This window comes from Haliotis asinina, chromosome 4 (genome assembly GCF_037392515.1).
Source record: "Haliotis asinina isolate JCU_RB_2024 chromosome 4, JCU_Hal_asi_v2, whole genome shotgun sequence".
In the NCBI taxonomy this organism is placed as follows: domain Eukaryota; kingdom Metazoa; phylum Mollusca; class Gastropoda; order Lepetellida; family Haliotidae; genus Haliotis; species Haliotis asinina.
In genome coordinates, this window is record NC_090283.1 from 51702915 (window position 1) to 51729511 (window position 26597).

Below are 26597 nucleotides of genomic sequence, written 5' to 3' on the forward strand. Positions count from 1 at the left end.
CTCTTCGATCTAAATCGACCCATGAAGGTCCCGGGGTAGAACAGGCCTTCAGCAACCCATACTTGCCATAACAGGCGACTATGCTTGTATTAAGAGGCGACTAACGGGATCGGGTGGTCAGGCTCGCTGATTTGACTGACACATGTCACCGGTTCCTGATTGCGCAGATCGATGCTCATGTTGTTGATCAATGGATTGTCTCGTCCAGACTCGATTATTTACAGATCGCCGCCATATAGATGGAATATTGCTGAGTGTGGCGTAAAACTAAACTCACTCACAAACTGTATCTAAACCTTGAAAACACCCAAAAAAGGTTTTTGCTCTCAAGACTTCCTAATGCTCCGGAACAGTAAGAAACATTTGATATCACTGGGTACAACTGCAGTCTCCGGTCTATATTGTTTATGAAGCATGGTAAATGGGGAAATGTGTTAAACTTGATGAAGCCATTTCCGAAACTCTAGCCGATGTTTACATCTTGTACCTGCGGACACACCAGGATCATCCTCACTAGAATACCAGTTACGAATCAGTCGACAAAACATTGTCTTTTGAAGATCTCAATTTTTCACCAATGCACTTTCAACCTTTTCTCTGAATCATTCAGGGATCGACATAAATAGTACACCAATGGCACGGCTAAAATTGAAATGGCACAAAGTGCATTAAAGTATGTTTTCACCGTTATTATAGTTCATGACTTAAAGTGACGTTATGAACGATGACAATGATAAGGTGCCCAGTACACTCAGCCAGCTAATCCTCAAAGTCTTTTCAAAGTTTGAGGTCTTTAAATAAACACAAATACATACCTAGCATTGTTTTTACGCATGATTTATTAGTGGGTGTCACGATAAAATGTCAACTTGAACGTTCACTTCAAGTCGTGTAATGTTTTGAAGTTCAGTTTAATAGACCATGAATTTATGGCACATCTGAAACTAAATAGCACACTTAAATTATAGTGACAGTGCCCGTGAGGCACACTTGAAATAAAACTTAATTTCGATCCCTGGAATGTCTACAGAGCGTATGAACATCTCTGTCGATCTACGATGTCTTCAAGCAAGACTACATTCAATTCTGTACCATTTCTTTGGATTGCTTGGCACGTTTGATCCATACATCCGAGAGTATATCCGCTTGTTTCATTCACTGAACAAACCTTCGCGTTCACGAGGAGATGTTCTGCAACCAGAAGCGCAAAGACGTTGTGCCCAATAGCTGGAACAAATTCAGGTTGAGAATACAGCTTATTCACACACTCCAGACTTAGTTTCAGTCGTAACAAACTATTTCCTTACACATCAGAATCATTGAAAGCTGTCAACATCATGTCCAATTCCACATCAGTGATCAGCATCAAAAGTGTATCTGCAGCCTCATTCGTGATAGTTTCAGGATCGACATCCTCCGCCATATCTCTTTCATCTTCTTGTTCTGTCGCACTATCTTTATTACCTCCAGTTATGTTCACAAATATTTTCGGTATGTTGCAATATGTCTTCATCGACATCAATTCCACTGGTTTGTGACAGGCTATGCAATACATTAATTATTATCATAAGATATTTCGTCTGTTACCGCAGCACCGCCATTTTCTATCTGTATCAATCATGTTGTTGGAGTTGATTCTCTCATGTAATTCTTTACTTGGGAGAATGAGATGAAGGTCACCTTTCAGACAATGTATATGTAACACGCGATCTTCATCATCAGCTTTGGTACCTGTCTCACAGGGTGTCTGTTCTTTAACGTCTTGAAGTGTTTTCATATCAGATAACCATCATAACAGGGCCAGTTTGAGGATTCTTTGAAGTATCTGTGTCTTTGAGAGCTTTCGTACGTCAGCCCAAACATCTGTAGTTGAAGAACAGCTAAAGGATACCCCACTGCTGATTGAAATCTTAGACCATTGTCCATATCCCTGTAAACACTGTGAGAAGAATCATGGACCTCATACTTTATCCTTTCATGCCACGGGCTACTGGTATAGACTGAGGTATTTCCTCTCTGTAATTCACATTACACTTTACGCCCCACTTGGTAACATTCCAGCTATATGACGGCGGTCTGTAATTAATCGAGTCTGGACCACACAGTGTAGTTATCAACAACATGAGCATCGATCTGCGCAATTGGGAACCGATGACATGTGGCAACCAAATCAGCAAGCTTGACCACCCGATCCTGTTAGTCGCCTCTTACAACAAGCATAGTCGCCTTTTATGGCAAGCATGGGTTGCTGAAGTCCTGTTCTACCCTGGACCTTCACGGGTCGTTAGACTAAACTGTCGCCGCATATATGAAATGCAAGCCCAATGTAATGATTAAGGTCGATTAGCTACATGTTAAGGCTGTTTGGAAACTCGTAGTGATTTATTAATTTTCCTAAAAATGGTGGACAGCGGACGTAAAATGTCCAAAATATGCACGCAAGTTCCTTAAACACACTTAATTTGACCCATGAGGGCTGTTATGTAAACAAGCTCATGTGTGTATGTGAATCTCTCGCCGTTCATGGTTTTATTCTAATCAAAACTTCATATTAGGCAACGCAATCCTTTTAGTCCTATTTTTTGTACTGCCAGTTTGATGACATACTTTTTCATGATTACATTAAAAACAATCACAATGCCATGAGCAATGTAAGTGATATCAAAAGGCTCGGGGGGGGAGGGGGGGGGGGGGAGGAGGGGGGGAGAGAGAGAGAGAGAGAGAGACCAACGTGGTTTTGTTTTTTTTTATTTTCGCATACGTGAAGTTGTACGCAGCTGTGTACGGTTTAGCCTGTTAATCCAGAAGCAGTTACAACCTTCACAACCACTCTGAATGCCACATACCACTCAATCACATCACTCTTCAATTGTCCTGAAGTTACCTCCCTTACACCAGGGCGAATGGTGACGAATGTAATACTCTTTTGAGGTTGTCCTATCTGGGATTCGAAACCACACTCTCAGATTTTCGTTTTGTGATCAGGGGAAATGAGAAGTGCCGTCATCGTTGTGTGTGACTTTGCGTCAGGCATGGCATCACGCTTACGAAAACTATGATATGTCGTGTTGAATTGTAGAAATAATTAGAATACACCTGTTTTTATTGAACTATCTCTTGTTACGATGCTCTTCAGATGCATGTTCTAAAACATGACCAAATGTATGCGACGAGAGGGCGAATAGATTACTCACAGTATGCGAAGACTATACACGGTGTAAAATGGGCTTGTTTACATTTCAAACGAATTTTAATTTCACAGCGCGACACCTGATATAGTTTGCTAGTTTTCACTGCGACCCATGGTTTTTGGTGACTCATGGTTTGGTCACAAGGACCATTTTGTCATTGTATTTTGAACTGAATGAGGAATTTGCACAGTATGCAAATTTAGCTAGTCATTCCTGTGACGTCACGGAAAAGAACGAAAAGTCGAATAGGTTACGGACAATTACGAAGGTTACGGGTAGACTTGGTGTCTCATGCTTTTAATCTACGCAGGGAGACTATATGTACGGGGAGATGAAACTCCTTGAAAAACCCCTGAACGTATGCCTCGGGTCGTTACGTAACCAGTGTAGCCAATATGGTATCAGCGTAGTATTTAAGATTGAGCCCGGTTTATTTTCAACAACTGAAACCCTGTAGAAGATGATTTAACTATTTTGTCACTGCAGTTTAAGTCAGATAATTGGTATTAGTGTCCGTATTAGGACAGTTTTATGACTTATAAAATTGATAGGGTGTAACTGAGGTGTGTGAAAAATATGACAGATCGCCGATCTATTCTGATGAGCCATTGAAATGCTCTACGCCGTTGCTTGAGTATTCATCAAAAATATCTTTCACATACACCTGTAATTCATATGAAGGGCATATACTATCAGGTGAAATGTGTTTGCAAGGAATAGTGATAGTTTCATAATCTAAGAAAGAATGTTAGGTGTATTTGAGGTGTGTGAAAAATATGACATATCGCCGATCAGTTCTGATCCCCGATTTAAATTCCATACGCCGTTGTGTGAGCGTTCCTGGTTACTTCCTCAAAACCATCTTTCACATGCACCTTTAATTCTTATGAGGGGAATATACTGTCAGGTGAAATGTGTTTGCAAGTAATAGTGATAGTTCCATAATCTAAAACAAAATGTAAGTGAGTATTTGAGGTGTGTGAAAAAAATGACATATTGTCAATCTGATCTGATTTGCCATTGATGCTTGAGGGTTATAGTTCCATAACTTCTTTCTTTCTTGTTGATCTCATTATTTAACAAAACGGGAAGGTGTTTTAGAACGCCTTGTGACAGATTTACAGATTTTTGAGGGCAGTGTGACAGTGTCATTTAACATGTTGTTAATGTCCATTCCATTCCTCGCATGCAATAAGATATCTGAATCAATTATTAATGTAAACAAAAATGTATCAAAGTAGATATTTTAAAAGGACAAGTGATGTTAACACGTGTTCCCGCGATACTTTTGCGTTCTTTAACATGGTTTGGAGGAAGGCCGCGGTGTATCATGTATTCTTTCATTCATTCACATATGTACTTCTTTCTTTTATTCTTTTTCTTTATTTCTTTCATTCGTTCACATAATTCTTGCTCTTAATTCTTACTATAATCCATTCATTCATTCTTTGTAAAATTCCGACTGATACAATAAACTGGCTGAAGTTCTGTTGAACACAACTGAAGTTGTGCTGGGAACGAGCCAAGTCACTGTGGGCGTTGGAGCCTGCCGACGCACACATTAATTAGTACAAATGGTAAACAAAGCAAGCGAGTGACCTATCACTGCTGTAGATTATCAATGATCTACTGACGGTTGCATGCCGAATGGCCCCGATACCATTAGTAAAAAAAAAAAAAAAAAAAAAGAAAAGAAAAAAGAAAGAAAAAAATATATTTGAAACTAGTGCGAAAAATTGCGCATCCGATGGTGAACTACTACTGGAAACTCACAACATCGTTAGGTTTATGCAATGACATGGCTGGCAGAGATGAAACATCAGTCAGCGGAGCTTATACGCAGTCGTTGAGCTTGACGACCTTGTTGCTATATGTCGGCGTCACGGAAATGAACGGAAAGAATCGAATTGGTTACGGGTAGACTTGGTGCCTCGTGCTTTCTGACGGTTGCTGAATGGTCCCGATATCATTTGGCACGATCGTCCTATTCCGTAATCTACAAGATACCATGTTGTGTGGAATGAGCCGATATGGTTCGAACTGAAAACGGTTGTTTACGTCAGGCGTCAGACGTTGATTTCAAGGTGCATGCATGAATAGCGTGCTTGTATAAAAATCACTGTGTGCTTTCGTGACAGAAAAGTGTTGTAGGGAACACAGTAAGGATAATGTGGATCGCGCTAAGGAATGAGTGAGACATGGGCATGTTTGGTGACGGCACGAGGGTGAGTTAGACTTCGAATCATTATTGCAAATATGTAGATCTAGAGGTGAAAGTTGCTGGAGGCCGATTTCCATGAGCCCAAAATTTCTTCCCAAAAACATTTCATCGTTTATTTAACTTTGACGTTTTATCTTCCCGTTTTTTGCCAACAAAGTATTAAATATGGAAAAAGGAAAACAAATGATACTCATGCATCTACTTACTTTATTGGATTCGGTCCCTTACCACGACCCTAAACCCTAACCCTAACCCTTGAAATACTTCTAATAAATAGAATACGTTGACCAAACCGACAGTTTAATGCATTCTTACCACTTCGAAAAATAATTACGAATAAACTCCATTTCCTTGTAATGGTGCAAATTACTGAATGACAAAGATATATATGTATATTAGTTTACAGTTATAATTGATTTGATACAAGTAGTTACGTTTGAAACCGAAATATGATATATTTAGATTATTGAAATTGACCAAAACTGCGAATAATAAAATATGGCAAAATGTGACCAATGTAACTCATTCTTACTAAATTTAGAAAAATACAAAATATATAAATACATAAAATATAACACCTCAGCACCTCTTAATACAAAGAAATATGAGCATAGTGGTTAAAAAAGACCCAAAAAAAATATTTAAAACTGGTGCTTGCGAAAAATTGCGCATCCGCTGGTGAAATACTACTGGAAACTCGCAACAACGTTGGGTTTCTGTAATGACATGGCTGGCAGAGATGAAACATCAGTGAGCGGAGCTTATACGCACTCGCTGAGCTTGACGACCTTATTGCTATGCCGGCGTCATAGGACATTGTTTCAAGAACGTGCTTTTGAACCAAATCACCTGCAATTACGTAAAATAGTATTATGACCTGTCTTTAAAGTTTGTGGTACTGTATTCTAAACGTATACCACCATTGATGCTAGCCGAGAGAAGCAACTCCAAAGCACGAAATGGGGGGCTACGAAGTGGTTCACTGTGGGGGCGATGACAACTGACATGCACCGTGACGTCAGTTACCAAGAGAGCAGACGTAGTGACGTCATTACAGTGTGAGGTCATGCAAAAGTGTAGAAAAGTACAACATTCTTCCACAACGACTTTGTGAAACCGCTTTCGGTTTGAAACCATAAAAATAACAAAAAATGCGCTATTTTGTCGTGTTAATGCATGCATCACGTGAGTAATAAATAAAATACCACAGTCGGTCTCATTACACACGAATTTTACGAAACTCGCTTTCACTCGGTCATATACCATAGGAAGGACACTCGTTTCGTATAATTCGTATGTTACCTCTCAGTTACTTCACGTTGTGACGGAACTATATTTCCATTCGTAACAAACACGTGAATTTATTCATGCAGCGTACATGCAGTGTGTGAATGTGGACACTGCGCACGTTGTCGTGTCACTGTTTAATTGTGAGTCGAATTGAGACATTATATCTGTCGAAAGACAGTCGGCTTCAAACAGGCGTATGAGGTCGTGAGCAGTAGTCTAATCTTGGTTGTGTACATAAGTAAATAATCTACTCGTTACATGAAAAAAAAACGTGTTGATTGTGGTAAGCAGCCTTTGTCACAGAGAAAGTTCAATGTCTGGTTTATTGACACCTATATGTCTGCCTGCCTGTCTGCTAAAGACAATATGCAATACACAGCTTCAATCATTGACCACGTGCAATTTGAACTTAACACCTACCAGGCTATACGCAAAAATAACAAAATAAATTGATTTATGACTCGTGCACCCAAGTCCGGTCTTTGCCACATTGTGTAATTAGGTAGGTGTGATACTTGTACAGCAGACAAACTACATCCATTTTTCTCAAATGACTGGATCTGACGGAAACTGGTGCCAACAATTGTCAGTTTCAAGTCCTGCTTTGTAATTGGACGAATGACAGTTTCCAGCCACGCAGTACGTCACCATCTCTTTTGAGATGATTTTTGATTGGATCGAACGCAAATTCAGAGAACATGTATTTACAAAACCTATCATCTCTATATACATTCTTTATGGATAACATCATGTTCTAGTGTATATGATTTTGTTTGACAACGGTATATAAATCCATACTGAAACGACGCATTAAGTACAATAAAAGAAGTTGTTATCCATAAAGAATCTTACTTTCTTATGATTCGTCACACTTCTCAAATGCCCATCAAACAGATCATCTTTCTGAACACATAATGAGCCCTCAGCGAATCAGCAGATGAACCGGCCAATCGGAAGCCGTCGTCACACTTGAGTGCACAGCCACCCGCTATGACTGGGTTCGGTCTCCCGAGAGCTTCGTTTCGAGGGCAGTAAGCCCAAGGACAAAATATTGGACTTTTGAATCGCGACTGTACGCTCATAATTTTGTTTATTTGTTTTTTTACAAGCAGCAATGTATATTATATGTCATGAATAAGTGATAATTGTGTTTCAATTATGTTTGATGTTTTGGTTGCATGTGACCTTTAATGTATGTTAGACTTGGGTAATAAATAAAATACCACACTCGGTCTCATTACATTATATACGAATTCTACGAAACTCGTGACTAGTGACCGTGCTATAGCGAGGTCAGATACCATTGAACACTCGTTTCGTATAATTCGTAAGCAATGACATCTCTTGAAGTTTCGCTATCTCCGTATCACCTGAGTGAAGTCGGCTGGTCTCAAATGTGGAACTGAGGGCTTACTTTTCGCTGCTCAGGACCAGTCACTTCCCACTCGCAATCGTCAAAATGTGATTCTTAATCAAAATGTGAACATGAAATGTCGTCTTTGCAGTGAATTTACAGAGACTGTCCAACACCTTGTCAGTGGATGCCCTTCCTTGGCACAAACAGCATATCTTAAAAGACATGGTGGCATGGCTCGCTGATTTTACTATCGTCTCCGCCATGCCTGTGGCTGTGACACCGAGGTCCATCCATGATACGACCCTGAACATGTCCAGGGCTTCCTGGAAAATGATGCTTTCAAATTTCTGTGGAATAGGCCAATATACAGCCTGAGACGAACTCCAGCCAACAAACCTGATCTTGTCCTTTTTGATAAAGCCAATGAAATTATTTATATCATTGAATTTTCTGTCCCTTTTGACAGCAATGTGATTGGCAAGATTCAGGAAAAGCATGATAAATATGCGGACCTCGCCTTTGAAATGTCTCGCTTGCATCCCAAGTACACTGTCGTCAGGCTCCCCATTGTTCTCGGTGCCCTTGGTTTGGTACCTCCTGATCTCTTGGCGCAGATCAGGGGAGTGCCCGGGTTCTCCACCGTGAGCACAGCCCTTCTGACAATCTGGGTAATGCGAAAAGCTGCAGTGTTGGGGAGTCTTCATATTCTCTGGAAAGTTGTTGGTGGGTTCGACTAGGCAGTGTTTCCTGGGAGAAGTCCCATTCGCTGTCTGGGCTGCGTGTAGAGGGGGCGAGGGTCCTGCGCTGATGATGAGCCTTACCTGCCTGACTGTGCAAGGATCACCAAAACTCTTTCTGCTGCATATCTATCTTAATCTGTAGAACATAATAATAATAATAATAATAATAAGTATTATAGCTGGAATATTGCTGAGTGCAATCACTCAACATCGCGGTCAGGACAAACGACGTTGCAGTTCTCAATACATTATTATTAAATATATTATTTAAGATCATTATACTATTTTGGCATTTCCATATTTCAAATTTTAAAATGGTTAGTAAAAATATGTACAATACTGTTTAAACAATGTGGGAGAAAAGTCATTTGGGGATTTACAGACTTATCCCAGAACAGTGAAGCCAGCCTCCAACCCCTATAGATCAAGGCCCTTATCTTCAAAACATTCGTAGCTCAATGAATTCTTAACTTTGACCGTAGCCAATGTGTTGAGTATGGGTTTAAGAAGTTTGTAGGGTCCAGAGCGTTTCGAGAATAGCTGTTCTGGCCCATTGTAGACATCAGCAAGACAGGATGACGTCCTCCATCTGTCGAGTTTGTTCAAAAATGGTGACTTGTCTCAGTCCGAACTTCTCTCAAGATGTTCTGTGATTAATGGACCGATCATTGAGTGAATGCATGAACATGACATTATGCATAGTGATGACGATGCTGTCATAATCTTCCCGTTATAATCTTGCTAATGTGATTTTAATGAAATGAGTGAGTGAGTGAATACGGTTTTGCGCTGCTTTTAGCAGTATTCCAGCAATATCAGAATGGGAAACTAAAAAGCGAAAGTCAACCTCACAGTTTGTTTTATATACATGGTCTTGCTAACGTTACAAGGAAATAAATAGTAAACTTACCTCAGGATTATGGTTGCCAGTCATATACAGAATGAGTGAGATTATCTTTTTCTTCTAAGTCATAGCTATCTCTTGTGGTATGCTTAAAATATCTACATGATTATTGCCCTTGGCTGTGACCTCACAGCCCTGATTACTCAACCCCTTCATATGTTTTTTTTCTCTCTGTAATATATATATATATGTGTGTGTGTGTGTGTGTGTGTGTGTGTGTGTGTGTGTGTGTGTGTGTGTGTGTGTGTGTGTGTGTGTGTGTGTGTGTGTGTGTGTGTGTCCGACTCGTGTTACAGAAACTACTTGTATATACTATAGGTACTATGACTTCCCTTAGTTCAATATACCCGCCATCATGTTCTTTTGTTAATTTATGTTCTTCCAGAACAGTTATTGTATGCAGGAAGATTCTGTCTGAGGTATTTGGAGGGAATTTTGATCAATAATAGAAATAATTACCAACTAAAGACCAAGTCCTCATCAATTCTCGAACTTCTTTCAGACTAAACGAATTGATCATGATCATGCTCCAGTTCTATGAAGTTACTTCTGGTTCTAAGACGTCAATTCCGATTTTGTGACATCATTTTCGGTTCTATCACGCTTGGTTCTCGGTTCTTCGTCGTTTTCTTCCGGTTCTATGACATCACTTATGTCTATGATGTTATTTCCGGTTATAAAACGTCACTTCCGGGTGTGATACCACCTGTTGATTATATGCCACTCCCAGATAATTTACCTTAATCCTGTAACCTCTGAACGACTTCCCATAGTCCAAGTTATATGCTCCGTGACAAAACCATCACCTACACTGATAGATGTTAATAGATACACCCTTCAATTTCTCAACGGATTGTCTTGAAGATCTTCACAATAATCCTCCCGCACCCGCATCCAATATTCAAGGTCCCACAGTTATGCTGAAAACAAGGTCAGGCAGAGGATATATGCTGTGCGCCTGAGTCTCGAAGCGCCTACAAAGACAGGCAACATCTCTAAGACAAAAGTTCGCAAAGGTATTTGACATCGACAGCTAGCTATTGTCTGTTTTACTGACACTGAATTCCATGCCGCCAAGGATGAAGCTAGAGCCCTAACGTCTTTTTGAACCACGAAGAGATGGTTAGTATTCTGCTTACATGGAAGAAACAGACGACGGTGAACCTTTGTGAAGGCATGAGTCCTCTGAATTTACCAACGTAAAGCACGAATTAGACACAATAATCTTGATCTGCCTGCTCTGGAGGTAGTGGTTGACAAGGCGAGAATTTTAAAAAGACTTGATCCCAACAGGTCTTCTCGCCGCTGACTGACTTTTTGCCACAAACTCTGGTAAACAGCAAGACATATAAGTATAGCCTTCCGAAAAAGTTATTGATCTAAAGTCCAAGTCATGAATTTCAGATACTCTGGAGGCCATAGCCACCGCCAACAAGAGCACTGTTTTGAACAATAGGAACTTTAAGCGTGTGACTTGCATGGGTTCAAAAAGAACCTTCGTCAAACATTTCAAAACTAAACATAAGTCCCATTTCGGAAAAATGGTAAGAGATTTGACATCCTTGATCTGGAAGGATCTGATCAATTTAAGAAGTTCAGAATTGGATCCTACTGCCAATCCTTCAACATCATAGACTGAAGCAATGGCAGATCTATATCCTCTATGGTATTATGTTTCCTGACATTTCTAAACAACAGGAGAAAATCCGCAGTCATGGGTATAGATACTGGATAATCCAAGAGGCCTCGGTCTCTTCTCCACTTTACAAATCAATTCCATTTAGCGTTATAGGGTGCTGCTGTTGTGGGTCTAATAGATTGGGTAATTGCAACTGATGATCTATTATCAAATCCTTGTTGTTTAAATGAGTTCCGCATAGCTTCCACACGTGAAGCGACAGGTTCTGCAGGTTCCCGTGGACCTGTGAGGAGTCCGCTTGACTGAGAAAATTGTCCCACTTCTGCACAGTCAAAGGAGAGTCTGTGAGAAGCTGGAGGAGAGTGGGGAACCACGTCCTTGCTGGCCACTACAGCAAGATAAACTACGCAGTTGTGCGACCGAATCTTGATCAGAACTTCTGGTATCATTTTGAACGGGGGAAAGGCATAAGCAGTCACATTTTCCCAAGTAGTCGCCATGGTATCCACCGCCCATGCTATCTGATCCGGCACTAGACTGACATACGTTGGAAGATGATTCTTTCTGCAGGTTCCAAAAAGGTCTATTAACAGAGTTTCCCATTTTCCCCAATTAAATCAAAGGCCTCCCTGTGTACAGTCCACTCCGAGCGAATGATGCTTTTTGATATCCTGCAATATTCTGGTCCTCAACATTGGTCCTGTGGAGGATATATATTACAAGTTCTTGCATCCAAAACTGCTCCTAAGAGCTTTATCCTCACGGTGTCAGTTCTGATTTTTCTGCATGAATGATTAGTCCCAGATGTGTAAACACATAAATCACCATTCTCATCTTCCTTAACAGCTTGTTTGTAATTGTGTTCATGACTAAGAAATTGTCTACATATCCGTGGATGGATATACGTCTTTGTTGAAGAAAGGATACGATGGGTGTCATCACTGCCGTAAACAGCCATGGAGCAAGATATATTCAAAATGGTAGGACTCTGAACTGATACCTACGACCATTTACTGGGAATCTCTGATATCTCTGTGATCGAGGGTGTATAAGGCACATGAAGGCAAGCATCTTTGAGATCCAGGCTTACGAATTTTGCTTCCGATTAAATTTGATTGTGCAAATTGCTCAAGGATTCCATCTTGAATTTTGGTGGCTTCCTTAGAAAATCCTTGTTGAGAATTTTCGAATCTATAATCATGCACATCTCTGTAGTATCTTTCTTGAGAACAAGATTTTAGGGAGAATAGATAGAATAATTTGCTCCAAGACTACCCCCTACTGGAGAAAGAGCTACCGCCTGAACAAAATCGAAATCCAACTCCAAATCCAGGGACAGATTCAAATTGTGAGTCATAATATGAACATTTGGTATGAAGTCAAAACTTCTTGGCCCTTGAGGGATGAAAGGTCCTAGTCCCTCTTGCTCCACCCCTAGAGCCCGCTGAGGATCCCCGCTGAGATGGAGTAGACGTATGCGTCTTAGTATCCATGGCCCTGTTAAAAGCTGAACAAAAGGAACACGATGACTCAAGGACTGGGATGGAGCGTGATCCTTCTACCCCTAGGAGCAGGTCTATATCTTTTCTGATTCTGTAAAGCCGAAGCTAAACGCTGATTAATATTCCTGGAAGTAATAGCAATAGCATCCTTACCTTCCATCGCTTGCTGACATTGATACCAGTAAGGTTTTCATTTTAACTCAGGCGGCAGTAGTGCCAGGACACCAGCCACAAAACAATTTACATAGGATAGATAATATGTCGATGGAGGAACAGGCTCCCATGTCTAATGCCTTGAAGTCTCTAGGCAAACTGTGTGACATCCAATAGGCTTAAGTCCTTATCCAAATGACAAACACCAGCCGGCATAATCCCTATTATGAATCCTGGGCAAGAACCGACCAATGCCTTATCATAATTGTCCAATGCAGCCTTTACAACTGAGGAATGTCTTAACGTCTCCCGCCATGGGGAGACCTTGCTTCACGAGACCTTTAGTCTCACTGTTACAAGTGGAATCTAAGTGATTGGTGGAATCAAGCTGTTTAGCTGCCTGTTAATAGGGGAATTTACACTTAAAGTCAAAGTGTACAACAGAATGAGGCAGTCAGACCCAGTGACTTGAAGGATGTATGTCATCGTATTCCAATTGCATAGATCACTGGTCTTGATTCAGATGCCACTGCGCTGCCACCATGGCTGGAATATTGCTGCGGTTGAGAACTTGAAAACGTCGGCTGGTTGGTCAATGTCACACTCAACAATATTCCAGCTATATGGTGGTGGTTTGAAAGTAACTGAAACCTGATCAGACAATCCAAGGCTCAACAGCACGAGCATCAATCTAGGATCTGAACTATGCACTTCTATTCTAGCCCTATTCTTCAAGGGTCTGAGAACAATGAACAAGCACAAATACATGCAATTCTGTCAGAAAGATAATTTTAATGAACACAATAAATAGTCGACAATGGTTCATATACAGAGACGCGACAGTTTTATATGGTCAACCCAAGATGACAAATCATTCATGAAATTTTCAAGATTCAAACCTCTTGTCACCTCTAACACATCATGAGAATAACAAATATGCACAAACAATCAGAACACTAGAGATTTATCAAAAGAACGAAAAAAGAAACACTATTCAATAATAGGACCCGAGAAATAAATTTAAGAGTTATCTCCCATTTTCAATATTGCAGAAATAATGGATATTAACAAATTGAAATGACTTGAGATCAGTGTAAAAATGGTGTATTTGTTAATATGCCAATCTAATTTGTGATTAGCAACTTCGCAAACAATGAAGAAACTTGAATAAGTTAAATATAGTCATGACAAATGGTCCCTTCCTGGGTGCTCAAGCAAAAAGAAATTATATAATTTTTCTCCATGCCACAATACTCATCAAAGGGGAGATAATTCTTCAATATCCAACCACAAAATGTACACTCTTTACTTTATACACTCTGCAGACTGCACAAATCACAAAACCACCTAGATAAATCCAAGCTGAAATCTCTCTTGAAACAACTAAACATTTACACCAAGTCGCCATGGCAACCACATGACAATCTCAGCACATCCATGAAACAGTTTTGTGATCAGACTCACAATGCTCGTACTCCGATCAAATCAAAAGTCATCATGTACACAATATATCTTTCATAAACTGATGAAATTCTACTAAACAACAAAGTTTAAAAGTTGAAGAGATTAAACTTACAGTGCTGAACTACCACATGTAAATTTGTCTTCAAATATCAATCACTGATCACAAACTTAAAAAAAAGAGAGAGAACTTAGAAACCAAATTTAAAGTTATTTAACAAACATTCCCTCACAATGCATACACAGAAATTGAGGACAATCTTTAAGAAATGTATATATATTTCTCTCCTTATTCAACACTCAAGATCAGTTCGTCATAAGATATGAAGAACTGTCTGCAGATAATTTCTTAAAGACCGTCCAAACCATCTATACACATTCAAGACCTCAAGTCTTGGCCAAAACTCCCTTACAAGTCATCACAAAAATTAAAGATGGCTGACAAATACAGAAACAATACGACAGCACATGTGCACCAGGAAGTATGAAGGTTTAACAACAGCATCTAATATTATGCTCTACTAATTTGCTAAACCAGGATGCATCATAGCCAACACAAAACATGGAGGAAAATTACTACCGAAAAATATACAACCTTACAAAAGACAAACTTCAGTTGTATCAAAAAACATGAAATATAAGGTATGAAACAATAACTGCAGCTGATACAATTGTCACATGGTGTAGTTCCAGTATAAACGTATAAAGTTATTTCTCTGAAATATATATATCAAATCCCTAGCAATAGTTTCAAATACAAAGCTTGTACTCAGTTCGATGTTGTATGTTGGTATACCCGGAGTTAGCTCCCTTGTAAATGATGCATTAAGTCACAGTTGTATCCATATATGACGAGTCTGGCAATGCATTCACTGATGACAGTTACTGATACATTTTTTTACAAACTGACCATATACTATTTGTATTTTGTAAAATAAATGTACGCTTCGTGAATGAGTGAATATTGACGAATGCTTCATCAGCCGTTTTTTCAGCTTTTCACTGCATGATTAGGCTTTGAACTATACAATGGTTTGATGATCTATTGAGACTACTTGCAAGATGGCATGCTTACAGCATTGTTTTTCAAGCACACATATTCAGTTCTGAGCATTGGTATAAACAAATCTCAACATGCATATGGACAAATGCAAACAATTACCACAGCAGCAAATGATTTTGTTCGTATCCCTATGATATGTTTATATGTGTTCTCTCTCACTTGTTCTGAGCAAATGCCAAAAGTGGACTGAAAACAGCTAAAAAAAAAAATCAAAGTACTGATTAAAGACCCCTTGATTTGAAGGATGGAATAGTCTCCTCTCTGATGTGGACTGTACCATTTTCAGCTGGAGGTAATAGGTATGTTAAACATGGCACATTGCAAGTGACTTCAGATGGTTGGCACTTGGCAGCAGATGGTAACTTGTTGTCCCGAGGTAGAAAACAGTTCAAGCTGTTGATAGAATAACAGTGCATAGTCAGGTCTCGGAATAATTAACATACCTTAGAAGAGAAAATTCAACAACTTTCAGCCCTATACTAGCAATAAATAGTCCATAACGTCCTGACTGTATGAAAGCCACAAAGCAATCACTTGCTTGTACTTTATCAAAATACTGATCCTGAGTCCAAATCCACAAACGGTTTGCAGCACTATGACCCATCGCAACTATACTTTATCATTGACTTAATGGTAGGGCTAAAAACACTTTGTGGATTCGGTCCCTGATCTCAAATTTGCACATGACAACCTTGACAATTTGCATTATTCAACATTGCTCTTATTATATAGGTTTCCTTATTCACAAACCTTAACAATGAAAACCCTGCCTTCCAGGACTCCTGCCATTTCAAACAGCATGTAAATGTGTGAAAATAACATTGTTGTAAACGTCTCCAGTGGCAGTGTGTTTGCTCCGTGTAGTTCTCAAGGGGCACTTTTGGCAACAGAGTATTCTTGTGATGGTATCAACAATGACGGATGGGATGATCTAGTGTCATTTATTACTGGGAAGCTCGATATGAAAGGATAATTCTGTAGTGTCGTAACCATGGTGACATGCAAGGTTTGGTGTTCTTGACCAAACAGGCTTCAATTTTCGCGTAAGTTCTGATGGTTCTATGACACCTGGTGCCAGTTAAGACATTGTGTCACAAAAGAAATTGAGATCGGGTTTCATGTAATACGTCAAACACCTGCCTTACAAATGTCACCGGGTGTCTTACAATGTGATGTCGTGGATGCAAGTGACACTGGTGTTGAACACCTGATTTCAGATGAGATCTGAGGTGTCCAGACTCGGGTGTCCAATACTTGCTTTTGAACAGAAGGACCATTTGGGCCTCATCTAACACAGACATCATGGTCTTGTCACAAGACCTTCAACACATGGCCTTGACACCAAACACCAGGGGTTGATAACTGAGTTCAGACAAAAACTGGACATCTAACACTCCCACAGGTTACAAAGTTCCACTCCAATAACCTGACCAACGAAAGTCATTTAACGACTGTCAGAGATTATATATTGTTAAAAAATGAGCTATGGAACATGCAGGAGCAAACAATATTGTCCTGACAGCTGACAATATCTCATTTTTCAAGACTGTGTCAAAGCCTAGCGGACATGACAGATAACTTAATCATTCCTCAGGTTTCTCACATAAAAATAGTATTTTGGTTCACCAGAACGTATTTTGTAAATGTCCTATATGTAAAGACATTAACTTTGAAGAATATTCTTCTACTGTTGGTCAGCTTTGGTAATGGTGAACTAATCGAACAGTCGCCATATTGCACGTGATGGTCACCAAAATCACTAGTAATACAAAGACTACAGTTTCAACCTGAGTTCAACTTTTCAGCTATTTTTGATATTTTCACTAATGTGCAGACTATAGGTGTTTGGCACTAAATCGTCTACTCCTCTACAAGGTAAATTACAGTATAGATTCTAGGTATTAATAAACATAAATATCAAATAAAATGATTGTGTATACTTAGAACAAACATTAAAAGAGGTAACTGCAAAAATCACAAATTTCAACACAAAAATTAGTCAAGTAAAGTATATATCGTCAAGATGTATTTTCTAACAGTTTCAATGAAAATAAATCTCTCCATGATATGAAATAATGACATGGGATTTCCATCATCAGACTTAAAGACAAACAAATGTTGAATTTTTTCCCTTTCACACTTTCCTTTTTACAGAAATTATGAAGATCATATCACAATTACATATTCTTCTGAAATAGAAATCAGTTCACTTTTATGTATATATGAACAAACAATATTTTGCAGAAAGATATTAGCCACTGAAAATGTCAGCATATTAGAAATCTGGTCAAAGGTGAGAGAATGCAAAAGATAGTTCTCTTCACGGACACTAGGGGGGTCATCTCTCATATTCAACACGCATACATCCACTTCTTTATAAATCTGTGATAAATCCCACAAATGTACAAACTCCACACTGTAATGAAACAGTAAGCAAGGCCTGCCATGTTGAAACTACATGAGAGCCCCCTAGTGTTTGGTAAAGGGAGATAACTGCAGGTGTAGGAAGTCACCTAAGGTACACTTTCAGTAGAAACACAAGACAAGTGTACAAGAAGTTGTTGATTGAAGCTACAACTCCAGCTCATCGATGATACTCCTGAATTGTCTATAAAACCACCCAAGGAGTCCATCGAACATCAACGTTCGACCTGGTAATGTTGCTTCTTCAGAATATTGACCTGACTCCTGAAGCATTGCTGTGGAATGACGTGGATGCACAGATGTAGAATCATAGGAAGAATCCAGTGACTTCCATGTATATTTGGACTACTGTCTTCAGCTAGCTGAAGCCATCCCAAGCAATGTTTTTCCTTAGCTTCCATTTTGTCCCATCTCATGGACCAACATTACTTATGCTCAGATCCAAAGCTTCGAATAATATATGCATCAATGTAAAACTGATAGAGGTGCATGTATACACAGTTCTATTCCAATAGTCCACCAAATATGCCTCCAGATGAATATACTAAGTTCTAGAATGTCCCGAGCTGACCTAGGCAACATTTTCAGCTAAACGTGGGGCACACCTGTAATAGAGATGTATACAGGATAAACAAAAGTCTTCACATCTGAATCTTCAATAGAAATACCCTCAAATCATTTCCGTGAAGATATCGAGGATATATGTTATTGCAGTAGTACATTTGGTATTCACTTTGAATCTCTGTAGAAATGCTTGTAATTTCTTCTCCATACATTTCAAGTTGGCTTGTCTTTAGACAAGCTTTACCTTCAGAACATTTCCTCAGATTGTGGATGATTGATGCTGAATTACACAAATTACCCTCACTCAGTATAAATGCCAGTCAAATATCAGCAATATCCTTGAAAATTATCCCATGGGGTCCTCAACAGAAACACTGTTCTGCATCTCCTTGTGATTCATGATGCCAAGAAGTTTAGCTGGTCTAATGAGGGCTTGAGTTGGAAATGAAAGGTGTTAGTCCAGTGTGCTAGGCAGTGGCTGGTTGGAACAGATTTGCATAGATGACACTTTGATCCCCTGGGTTTGACTGTGGTGATGTTGTTGTCAGACGCTGATGTCACAAACGGCTGCTGCTGCCTTGAGTTTGGCGTGTTCAGCTGGACACCAGAGATAATGATGGTGTTGGAGGGGCCTAAAATGTAGAACAGTGAGTGTTGATCAACCGAAAAAAGACATTCGGCAATTTGTTCAGCAATAGTCCAGTTATATGATAGAGTGAGTGCATGAGTGAGTGAGTAAGAGGGCAGAAAAAATAAGTGTGTGTACATTCATCCACAAGTTAGTGATTGACTAAGTGAGCTAAACATCACTTTGAACTGTGCTCCAGTTATGGTGTTTGATTTCATTTGAGGCCAATGAACTCCTCACTAACGCGAAAAACCCCCCAATAATTTCAACTAAACCAAATTTTGCACAGTCACATGAAATGAACAGACCAACTCTGAGGATCTGTCTCAAAATTCTGGACATCCGACTAAAAAGGTTGTTTGAACAAACGTTCATTATTTTGTTGCCAATCTTCACTATTTTTCACGGGGGGAGGGGACGACGACCACTTGCTTGTAAAACATCCAGGTAATCAACAAGTGTGTGTAGAGAAATTTCAATTTCGCATGTACAACTCTAACACCTGGCTGTTCTACCAGCAAGTGGTCCTCCCTTATAAACAAATTAGCAATGTCTGGCATGGCTAAGGGAGATTACCTTGTACCTCGAATTACAATGCCTTAAATCGCTTTTTCTGATCAAGGGAGATAGTTCCCCAAAAAGTATTTTAATCATGGCTACTTTGACAACCAGTAAGTTTAGAAATATCTACATAGCGAATCGAGTGATACTTACAGTGTGTAACTGGAATTTATCATAGATTTCGGTGAGATCTTCAATAAGAAATTGGTTGAGAACGACGATTCCCTCGAGTGTTGGGCTGGTTTTGTACACACAGTCTTGACAATGGACAATAAACTTCCTGTCTTGTTCGGTCACAAACAAGATATTGAACACTTCAACCTGAAACACAGAGAATCAGTATCCATATCATGTCCAACTAAACCAGCTTCTGATGTTGCAAGTTTTCGACTAACAGTGAGTGGAAAATCAAAAAAAAAATTACGAAGAAAAAAAACCAAAATCAGCCCTACCTACCTACTATAAAAGAAGTGACGAGAAGCATGAAATTTATGTTATGCGGGCTCAGGTGAAACCAACTCCAAGATAACAGGGTCCTGAGACACACTGGAACTCATACAATATATGGGACACAACTCTGAGTTAGTTCAGTTTTATGCAATATTCCATCTATATGTGAACAATCAAGTCTGAACCACACAATCCAATGATCAAGAGTATCAGCAGCGACCTGTGCAGTTGGGAACCAATGACATGTGTCTACCAAGTCAGCAAGCCTGATCACCCAATCTTGTTACTCCCTTCTAGCATAGTCGCCTTTTGTGGCAAGCATGGGTTGCTGAAGAACTATTCAACTCTGCACAGTGAATGTTCCCACTACTTATAGTCATGTCCATGTTGACTCACCTCACATTCATTGCAGTAGTGGGCAGTTTCATCCTTGGATCGACCATGCCACTTCACCTCCTTCCCCAATGCTTCCAGTGTGTCGTACGTCATCTGTATCTGGCGAAGCGACCTCAACAAACTCCATCTATAACATTGGAAATTTGTTCAAATGCTGAGCCCCAAAGAAACTTGTTTGCGCAGCACTCAGCAACATTCCAGCTATATGTCTAGGCCAAATAATCTGTGACTGACAGTAAGACAGATCTATACTGCTGTAACATGATAACACGCCTCAACTCAGTGAGTCTACCACTCTATCCCACTAGCCACCCCATAAAACAAACACGAGTTGCTGAAGACCATTTAAAGCCCTGATCTTTATGCTTCCAAAAACGAAACTAGATCTTGAATGCTAGTTACACACTGGCTATATTACGGAGACCTGAAAATACTTGTTCATTCACCTGCTACAGCAATCAACCTACCTGATTTGTTCGTACAGCTTGACATCCGTCATGCCGACATTCATGGCAAGGTTCCATGACAGGTGCACCATGGGAACTATGGACTTGTAGCTCTGCAGTTTATTCCACTCATACCTCTCGATACCCAGCTGGAACTGGCGAGCTGTCAGCGGGCCCACATTCCAGGCAATGTTATTACACCAACCCTGGACACAGATGTAAATTGTTAGAAACTGTTCATCATAAACTGTGACATGCAGATCTCTTGAGCCCATTTTAGAAAATGTTGTGTCGATGAAGGCAGACATGACAACAGGGTCACAACAGACTCACAAATATGGCGTGCCTGGGGACCCCTAATTATTAGTACTAAGGGTCCTTGTGGGAAATAAGAGGGTCCTGTGAAATAATGGCGTAGAGAACTGTACGTTTTGATCATTTCTTTACAGTCTGGAATGCATCATTGATCACTGATGGATGACATGATACACGTAACTGCTCAGAAAGAAACAACCAAACACTCAGCAGTGAATAATATTGTGTGTTGCTCTTCAAACAATAAATTATATTTTTTCTGTCCATTCTCTATATTTTACCAATATTCCAGCGATATCACATCAGGGGACACCAGAAAATGGGCCTCACACATTGTACCCATGTGGGGAATCGAACCCGGGTCTTCGGCGTGACGAGCGAACGCTTTACCCACTAGGCTCCCCCACCGCCCCTGGTCCTTTTCAAATGTTAAACAGAACACTACAGTGAGTGAGTTTAGTTTTACGCCCCACTCAGCAACATTCCAGCTATATGGCCGCGTTCTGTAAATAATCGAGTCTGGACCAGACAATCCAGTGATCAACAACATGAGCATTGATCTGTGCAATTGGGAAGCGATGACATGTGCCAACCAGGTCAGTGAGTCTGACCACCCGATCCAGTTAGTCACCACTTACGACAAGCATAGTCACCTTCTATAGCAAGCATGGATTGCTGAAGGCCTATTCTACCCTGGAATTTCACGGGTCAGAACTCAACAGTGCTCTGTTTATCATTCAGCTATGTTCAACAACAACAACAACAACATAACAACAACAACAACAAGAAGAAGAACAACAACAACAAGAGAGATCCTAAACAACAGAAGCAGTTCCTTGTCACTTACAATGGCCTGGACCCAATGAACCGTGCCTGGGCCGATCCAAACAAGGTCCCCTGGTTTCTGTATGAATCTGTACACAGGGACATCCTCCTCATACAGGTCCTCCAGCACAGGCCACCAGGACCCTGTCAAATAGTTGACGCTATTTCTGCAACAGAGAGGTAGTCAGTTCAGTCAGTGGTTGTATTTTTTTGATGGGTGGCTTTGTATTCAATGACACTGTTTCAACCTATGGTTTAACCAAGTGGTCTCGCCATTCCTTGGCAGGTTTGTTTGAATCCATATTCTCAATAATAATCACAGACCTTATCAATTCATGATAACAATATTTGGATGAACAACTTCTTTATTGCTTTGAAAGTAAAAGATGAGAGTGAGTGAGTGAGCAAGTTTAGTTTTACACCATATTAGCAATTTTCCAGCCCATCATGTGCCCACGTGGGGAACTGAACCCCAGACTGTGAGATGATGGACAGCCGCTTGAACCACTCGGCTAACCCACTGCCTCAAACATGAAGTTGTTCATCCATATAATGTTTTCCTTCCAACTTCTAAACGCCTCTCAAAGAAGTTCAGTGTTGCTTTATTGAGTTGTATTCTTGATTTCAGTATCATATATTATTTGTCTCAGTGACACCATCTCATCGAATGGTCTCCTTAAATTATTCATCTCATTCAGTGACACCATCTCATTCAATGGTCTCGCTTTACTGAACAGTAGTTAACAATCAATGGCACTGCCATGTGTTTTATCCTCAGGTTTTGCTCCATTCAGTGGTATTGTCTAACCAACAGTATTCAGATTTCATTGTTTTACTCAACACTCACTTTTCACACAGGTTGTAGATTACTCCCCAGTACTGATCGGGAACAGCGAACCACTCACAGTCTCCGGGTCCAATGTTGATGTTCACTGAACAGAAGTTGTTGTTCTCCTGATGGCCTGGACAATGAAGAAGACTGACTTTCAGTAAGTTACTTAGTGAATAAGTGAGATGGGTTTTATGCTGCTTTTAGCAATATTCCAGCAATATCAAGTCAGGGGACACCAGAGATGGGTCCATTCTACAGAGGCTTAGAGTGCATTTTCAACAGCGGCATAGAGCGTCCTTTATACAGTCACCAAAGGTCATTAGTGCAGGACTATCCTAGAACATCTGGCAGTCCAACATTTCCATGTCTGTCAGTTGTCATATATTCATACAACCCTCACCTGGAGTCCTCGACCCTGGCACTTTCATATACAGCTGTACTGTGTTCATGCCGAGAATGGTGTGTCCCACGTGGCTGAGCATGTTTCCCGCGGACACCACCCGTGTGAAAGACGGCAATTTGGTTAGCTCATGAAGCTGAAGCTTCCACTTCTTCTCATCTGACAAGTCGACATTTGTCCCGAACTTAATAATCTTCACTTTCTTCCTGCAGATAAAGGGAAACATGTCAAGAGAGGTTAGAAGTTAAGTGAAGGATGGATGGATGGATGGATGGATGGATAAGTCACTGTAATCATATCACTGCACCCTCTAATCAAATCCTACCCTTCAGCCCAGAGACGTGCAATCACACGATAGAACAGGCAACCAGTAACATTTTAAGAAAAAACATCCCCGCCGTAGAGTCCCAAGTGAACTGAACCAGCAGTAAGGCTTCCACATTAACAGTGATAGAAGAACACCTTGTTCAAGGTACACTGAGGGATGTTGATGCACTGTCAGATACTTTACAATCTGTCCCATGAAAAGAATAGGTGAGTTTAGTTTTATGTCACACTGAGCAATATTCCAGTGATCAACAGCATGAGCATCATCTGTGCAACTGGGACACGATGATTTATCTCACCTCACACATGAATGTCGCTTTCTGATTGGCTAAGCACCATTCTATTATTTTCAATGTACCCCTCTTATAGGTGATGTATTATTTTCAATGTACACCTCTGGGAATTCCAAACTCTTCTGGTGCTTTGTGGTAGTACTTTTTTATCTTGAATAACATTGAATCACGCATCAAACACAGAAATTACCAATGTTTTGCGATTGAAAATTGATGGAAGGGAGATAACTCTAAATCTGTTTACCTTGTGTCATCTGCAAAATGGCGATTAGCCTCGCATTCAACAGAAGTGCTTCAAACAGTTAAAAATTGAAACTCAGGTGTTCAGTAAGATAAACACATTGTTCACTGATCCCTTGGGGGCCATGTGCTCATGTACCCTCGAGGTTTGTTTATGTTCCCGAGCAACTTAGAGTGTGAACCAAGTAACTGATCCCCCTTAATCACCTGTTATGACAAGCATGGGTCAATGAAGATCGTTTATAACCCATATCTTTACAGGTCTCACATGAAAAAAAAAGCAGTGACCTACCCCTTTGAAGATGAGGAAGAGTTGGAATCACTATCCGAATCCTTCTCCTTGTGCTGCCCCTTCGCCTTCTCTGCCTCCTCCTAAAAACAAACAGCAAAAGAAAGTTTTCCACAGCATCAAGTCTGAGACTGACTGGGAAGAATCCTATACCACAGACCATCTCAATAATGAATTGATTGTAACCAATATGCAATAAAGCTTTGAAGAAATGCCCATCAGACAGTTCATGGTGTCGGTTCTGACCTTGAGAGATTCTTGAAATGAGGAGGCCTGGTACTGGGCATACTTGGCAACAGTTGTGTGACTTCTGCTGCTGTCACAGTGCCACACCTTGTTGCCCCAGCTGTCACGGTTCTCGTCCGGCGCCTGCTGCTTCTGTTGACAGGAGGTGACATTCAATATTAAACAAACTGACAAGAGATTCCAATCAAACAGGACATTCCAATTCTACAATGAGTGAGTTTAGTTTTATGCCACTCTTAGCAATATTCCAGCAATACAATGGCAAGGGACACTAGACATAGGCTTCACACATCGAACCCATGTGGAGAATTGAACTTAGGTCTGTGAACACTCTCACAACTAGGCTACCACACCATCACACCAAGTCTAGAGAAAGGAGAACTAGTAATCATTTTTGTACTACAATTAAAATAAAACAATAATCAGTTCCATGCCTGCAAATAGAATTGCTCTTTCCGCTGAACTTTCTGGGATGACAGATTGTAAACGTGTAAAATGCACCTGGATCAAAACCTGGTCAATGTTATGATAATGAAACAGCGTAACTTGCAATTAGTTATACAGTGCTTTCAGCAATATTCCAGCAATATCATCATAGTGGACACCAGATATGGGCTTCACACATTTCACCCACAAGGAGAATCGAACCCGGCTCCTCGGAATGATGAACCAACACTTTAACCACATGGCTACCCGTTGTCCCACAAACGACCAACAAGTGACTGGAATTTAAAAGTAGTTACCTGCGTGCGGACTTCAACACGATGATCAGCATTTGCTTCAACCAGTGTTTTTGTCGAAAATAAACCTAAATCTGAAAATAAGATATATTTTGTGAATAATATCATAAATTAAAGTTACTAATGTTTGCATGTGTGTGTGTGTGCGTGCGTGCGTGTGTGCGTGTGTGCGTACGTGCATGTGTGCAAGAGTGTGATAATTTCTTACAAGTATCATCTCACAAGAAAAATAGCTTCACAAATATAAAGTGTTCTCTGGGGATGATGCATGATGAAAAACTGTTTGCACCTCTTCAAGCAGTAATATTAGTGTCTTTTACCAAACTGCAAAAGTTTTTGGAAAGGTCAGACTGTACAATCCAGTGACTAACATCAAAAGCTTGGACTGACTGACTGTTTAGCTTACGCCTATTCAACAATATTACACAATGACTTTTGTCTGAAGTTGTTATTTGTTGCATGTGACACTTGTTTATGTTTGTTATTATAGAATGTTAATAAATTCAATGCCAATTACAAGAAATGTTAAATTTTATTCTATGGGTCCTGTGAATTTTCAGAGAGTCAGACAGACATTTGAAACTTACAGGACCCAATGTCCTGTTACTTCGAAACACCATTCATAAACACTGTAATCGAGTAGGAACCAGACAATCCAGAGATCAAAAGCATGAGCACTGATCTGCACAAATGGCAACTAAGTCTGCTAGCCTTGCCACCCCGAGCCGTTAGTCTCCTCTTACAAGCATGGGTTACTGAAGACCATTATTGTAACCAAGACCTTCACGGGTGTACTAACATTTAGAAGAAATGTGAAGTCAAGTCAGGGAGCTTGACAGCCTGTTAGTTGCCACTTATGACGAGCATGGGTTGTGGAAGACTAGTTCAAACAAGGGTCTTTACTTGGAGGACTTCCCAATGGAATGTCCTTAATTGTACGCCCAGTAACAAGGAACACCAACCTAATTTCAGGGCTCCAGCCAACCCTCGTATAACTACAACTGGTTGAGAATGACAGTACTGCTGAAGCTCCGGCGAAAAGGCATCACGCTTGCTCTCAAGCTGAAACATATACATAAATTTGCAATGTGAGATATCAC

At 40.2% G+C, this 26597-nt stretch overlaps 1 protein-coding gene across 4 annotated transcripts in view; it reads right to left on the reverse strand.

The window, feature by feature from the left end:
- Positions 1–13769: 13769 nt before the first annotated feature.
- Positions 13770–26597, reverse strand: part of LOC137281647 (histone demethylase UTY-like) — a 123001-nt gene continuing 110173 nt past the window's right edge. For all 4 annotated transcript variants that reach the window (XM_067813026.1, XM_067813028.1, XM_067813027.1 and 1 more), the window contains 11 exons: positions 26460–26559; positions 25501–25571; positions 24758–24889; positions 24515–24594; positions 23363–23568; positions 22978–23092; positions 22153–22297; positions 21012–21196; positions 20545–20671; positions 19852–20019; positions 13770–19141 (listed from right to left, as the gene is read on the reverse strand). In XM_067813026.1, coding sequence (XP_067669127.1) covers positions 19103–19141; positions 19852–20019; positions 20545–20671; positions 21012–21196; positions 22153–22297; positions 22978–23092; positions 23363–23568; positions 24515–24594; positions 24758–24889; positions 25501–25571; positions 26460–26559 — 1368 coding nt within the window. In that variant the 3' untranslated portion in view covers positions 13770–19102. The remainder of the gene's footprint in view (positions 19142–19851; positions 20020–20544; positions 20672–21011; positions 21197–22152; positions 22298–22977; positions 23093–23362; positions 23569–24514; positions 24595–24757; positions 24890–25500; positions 25572–26459; positions 26560–26597) is intronic.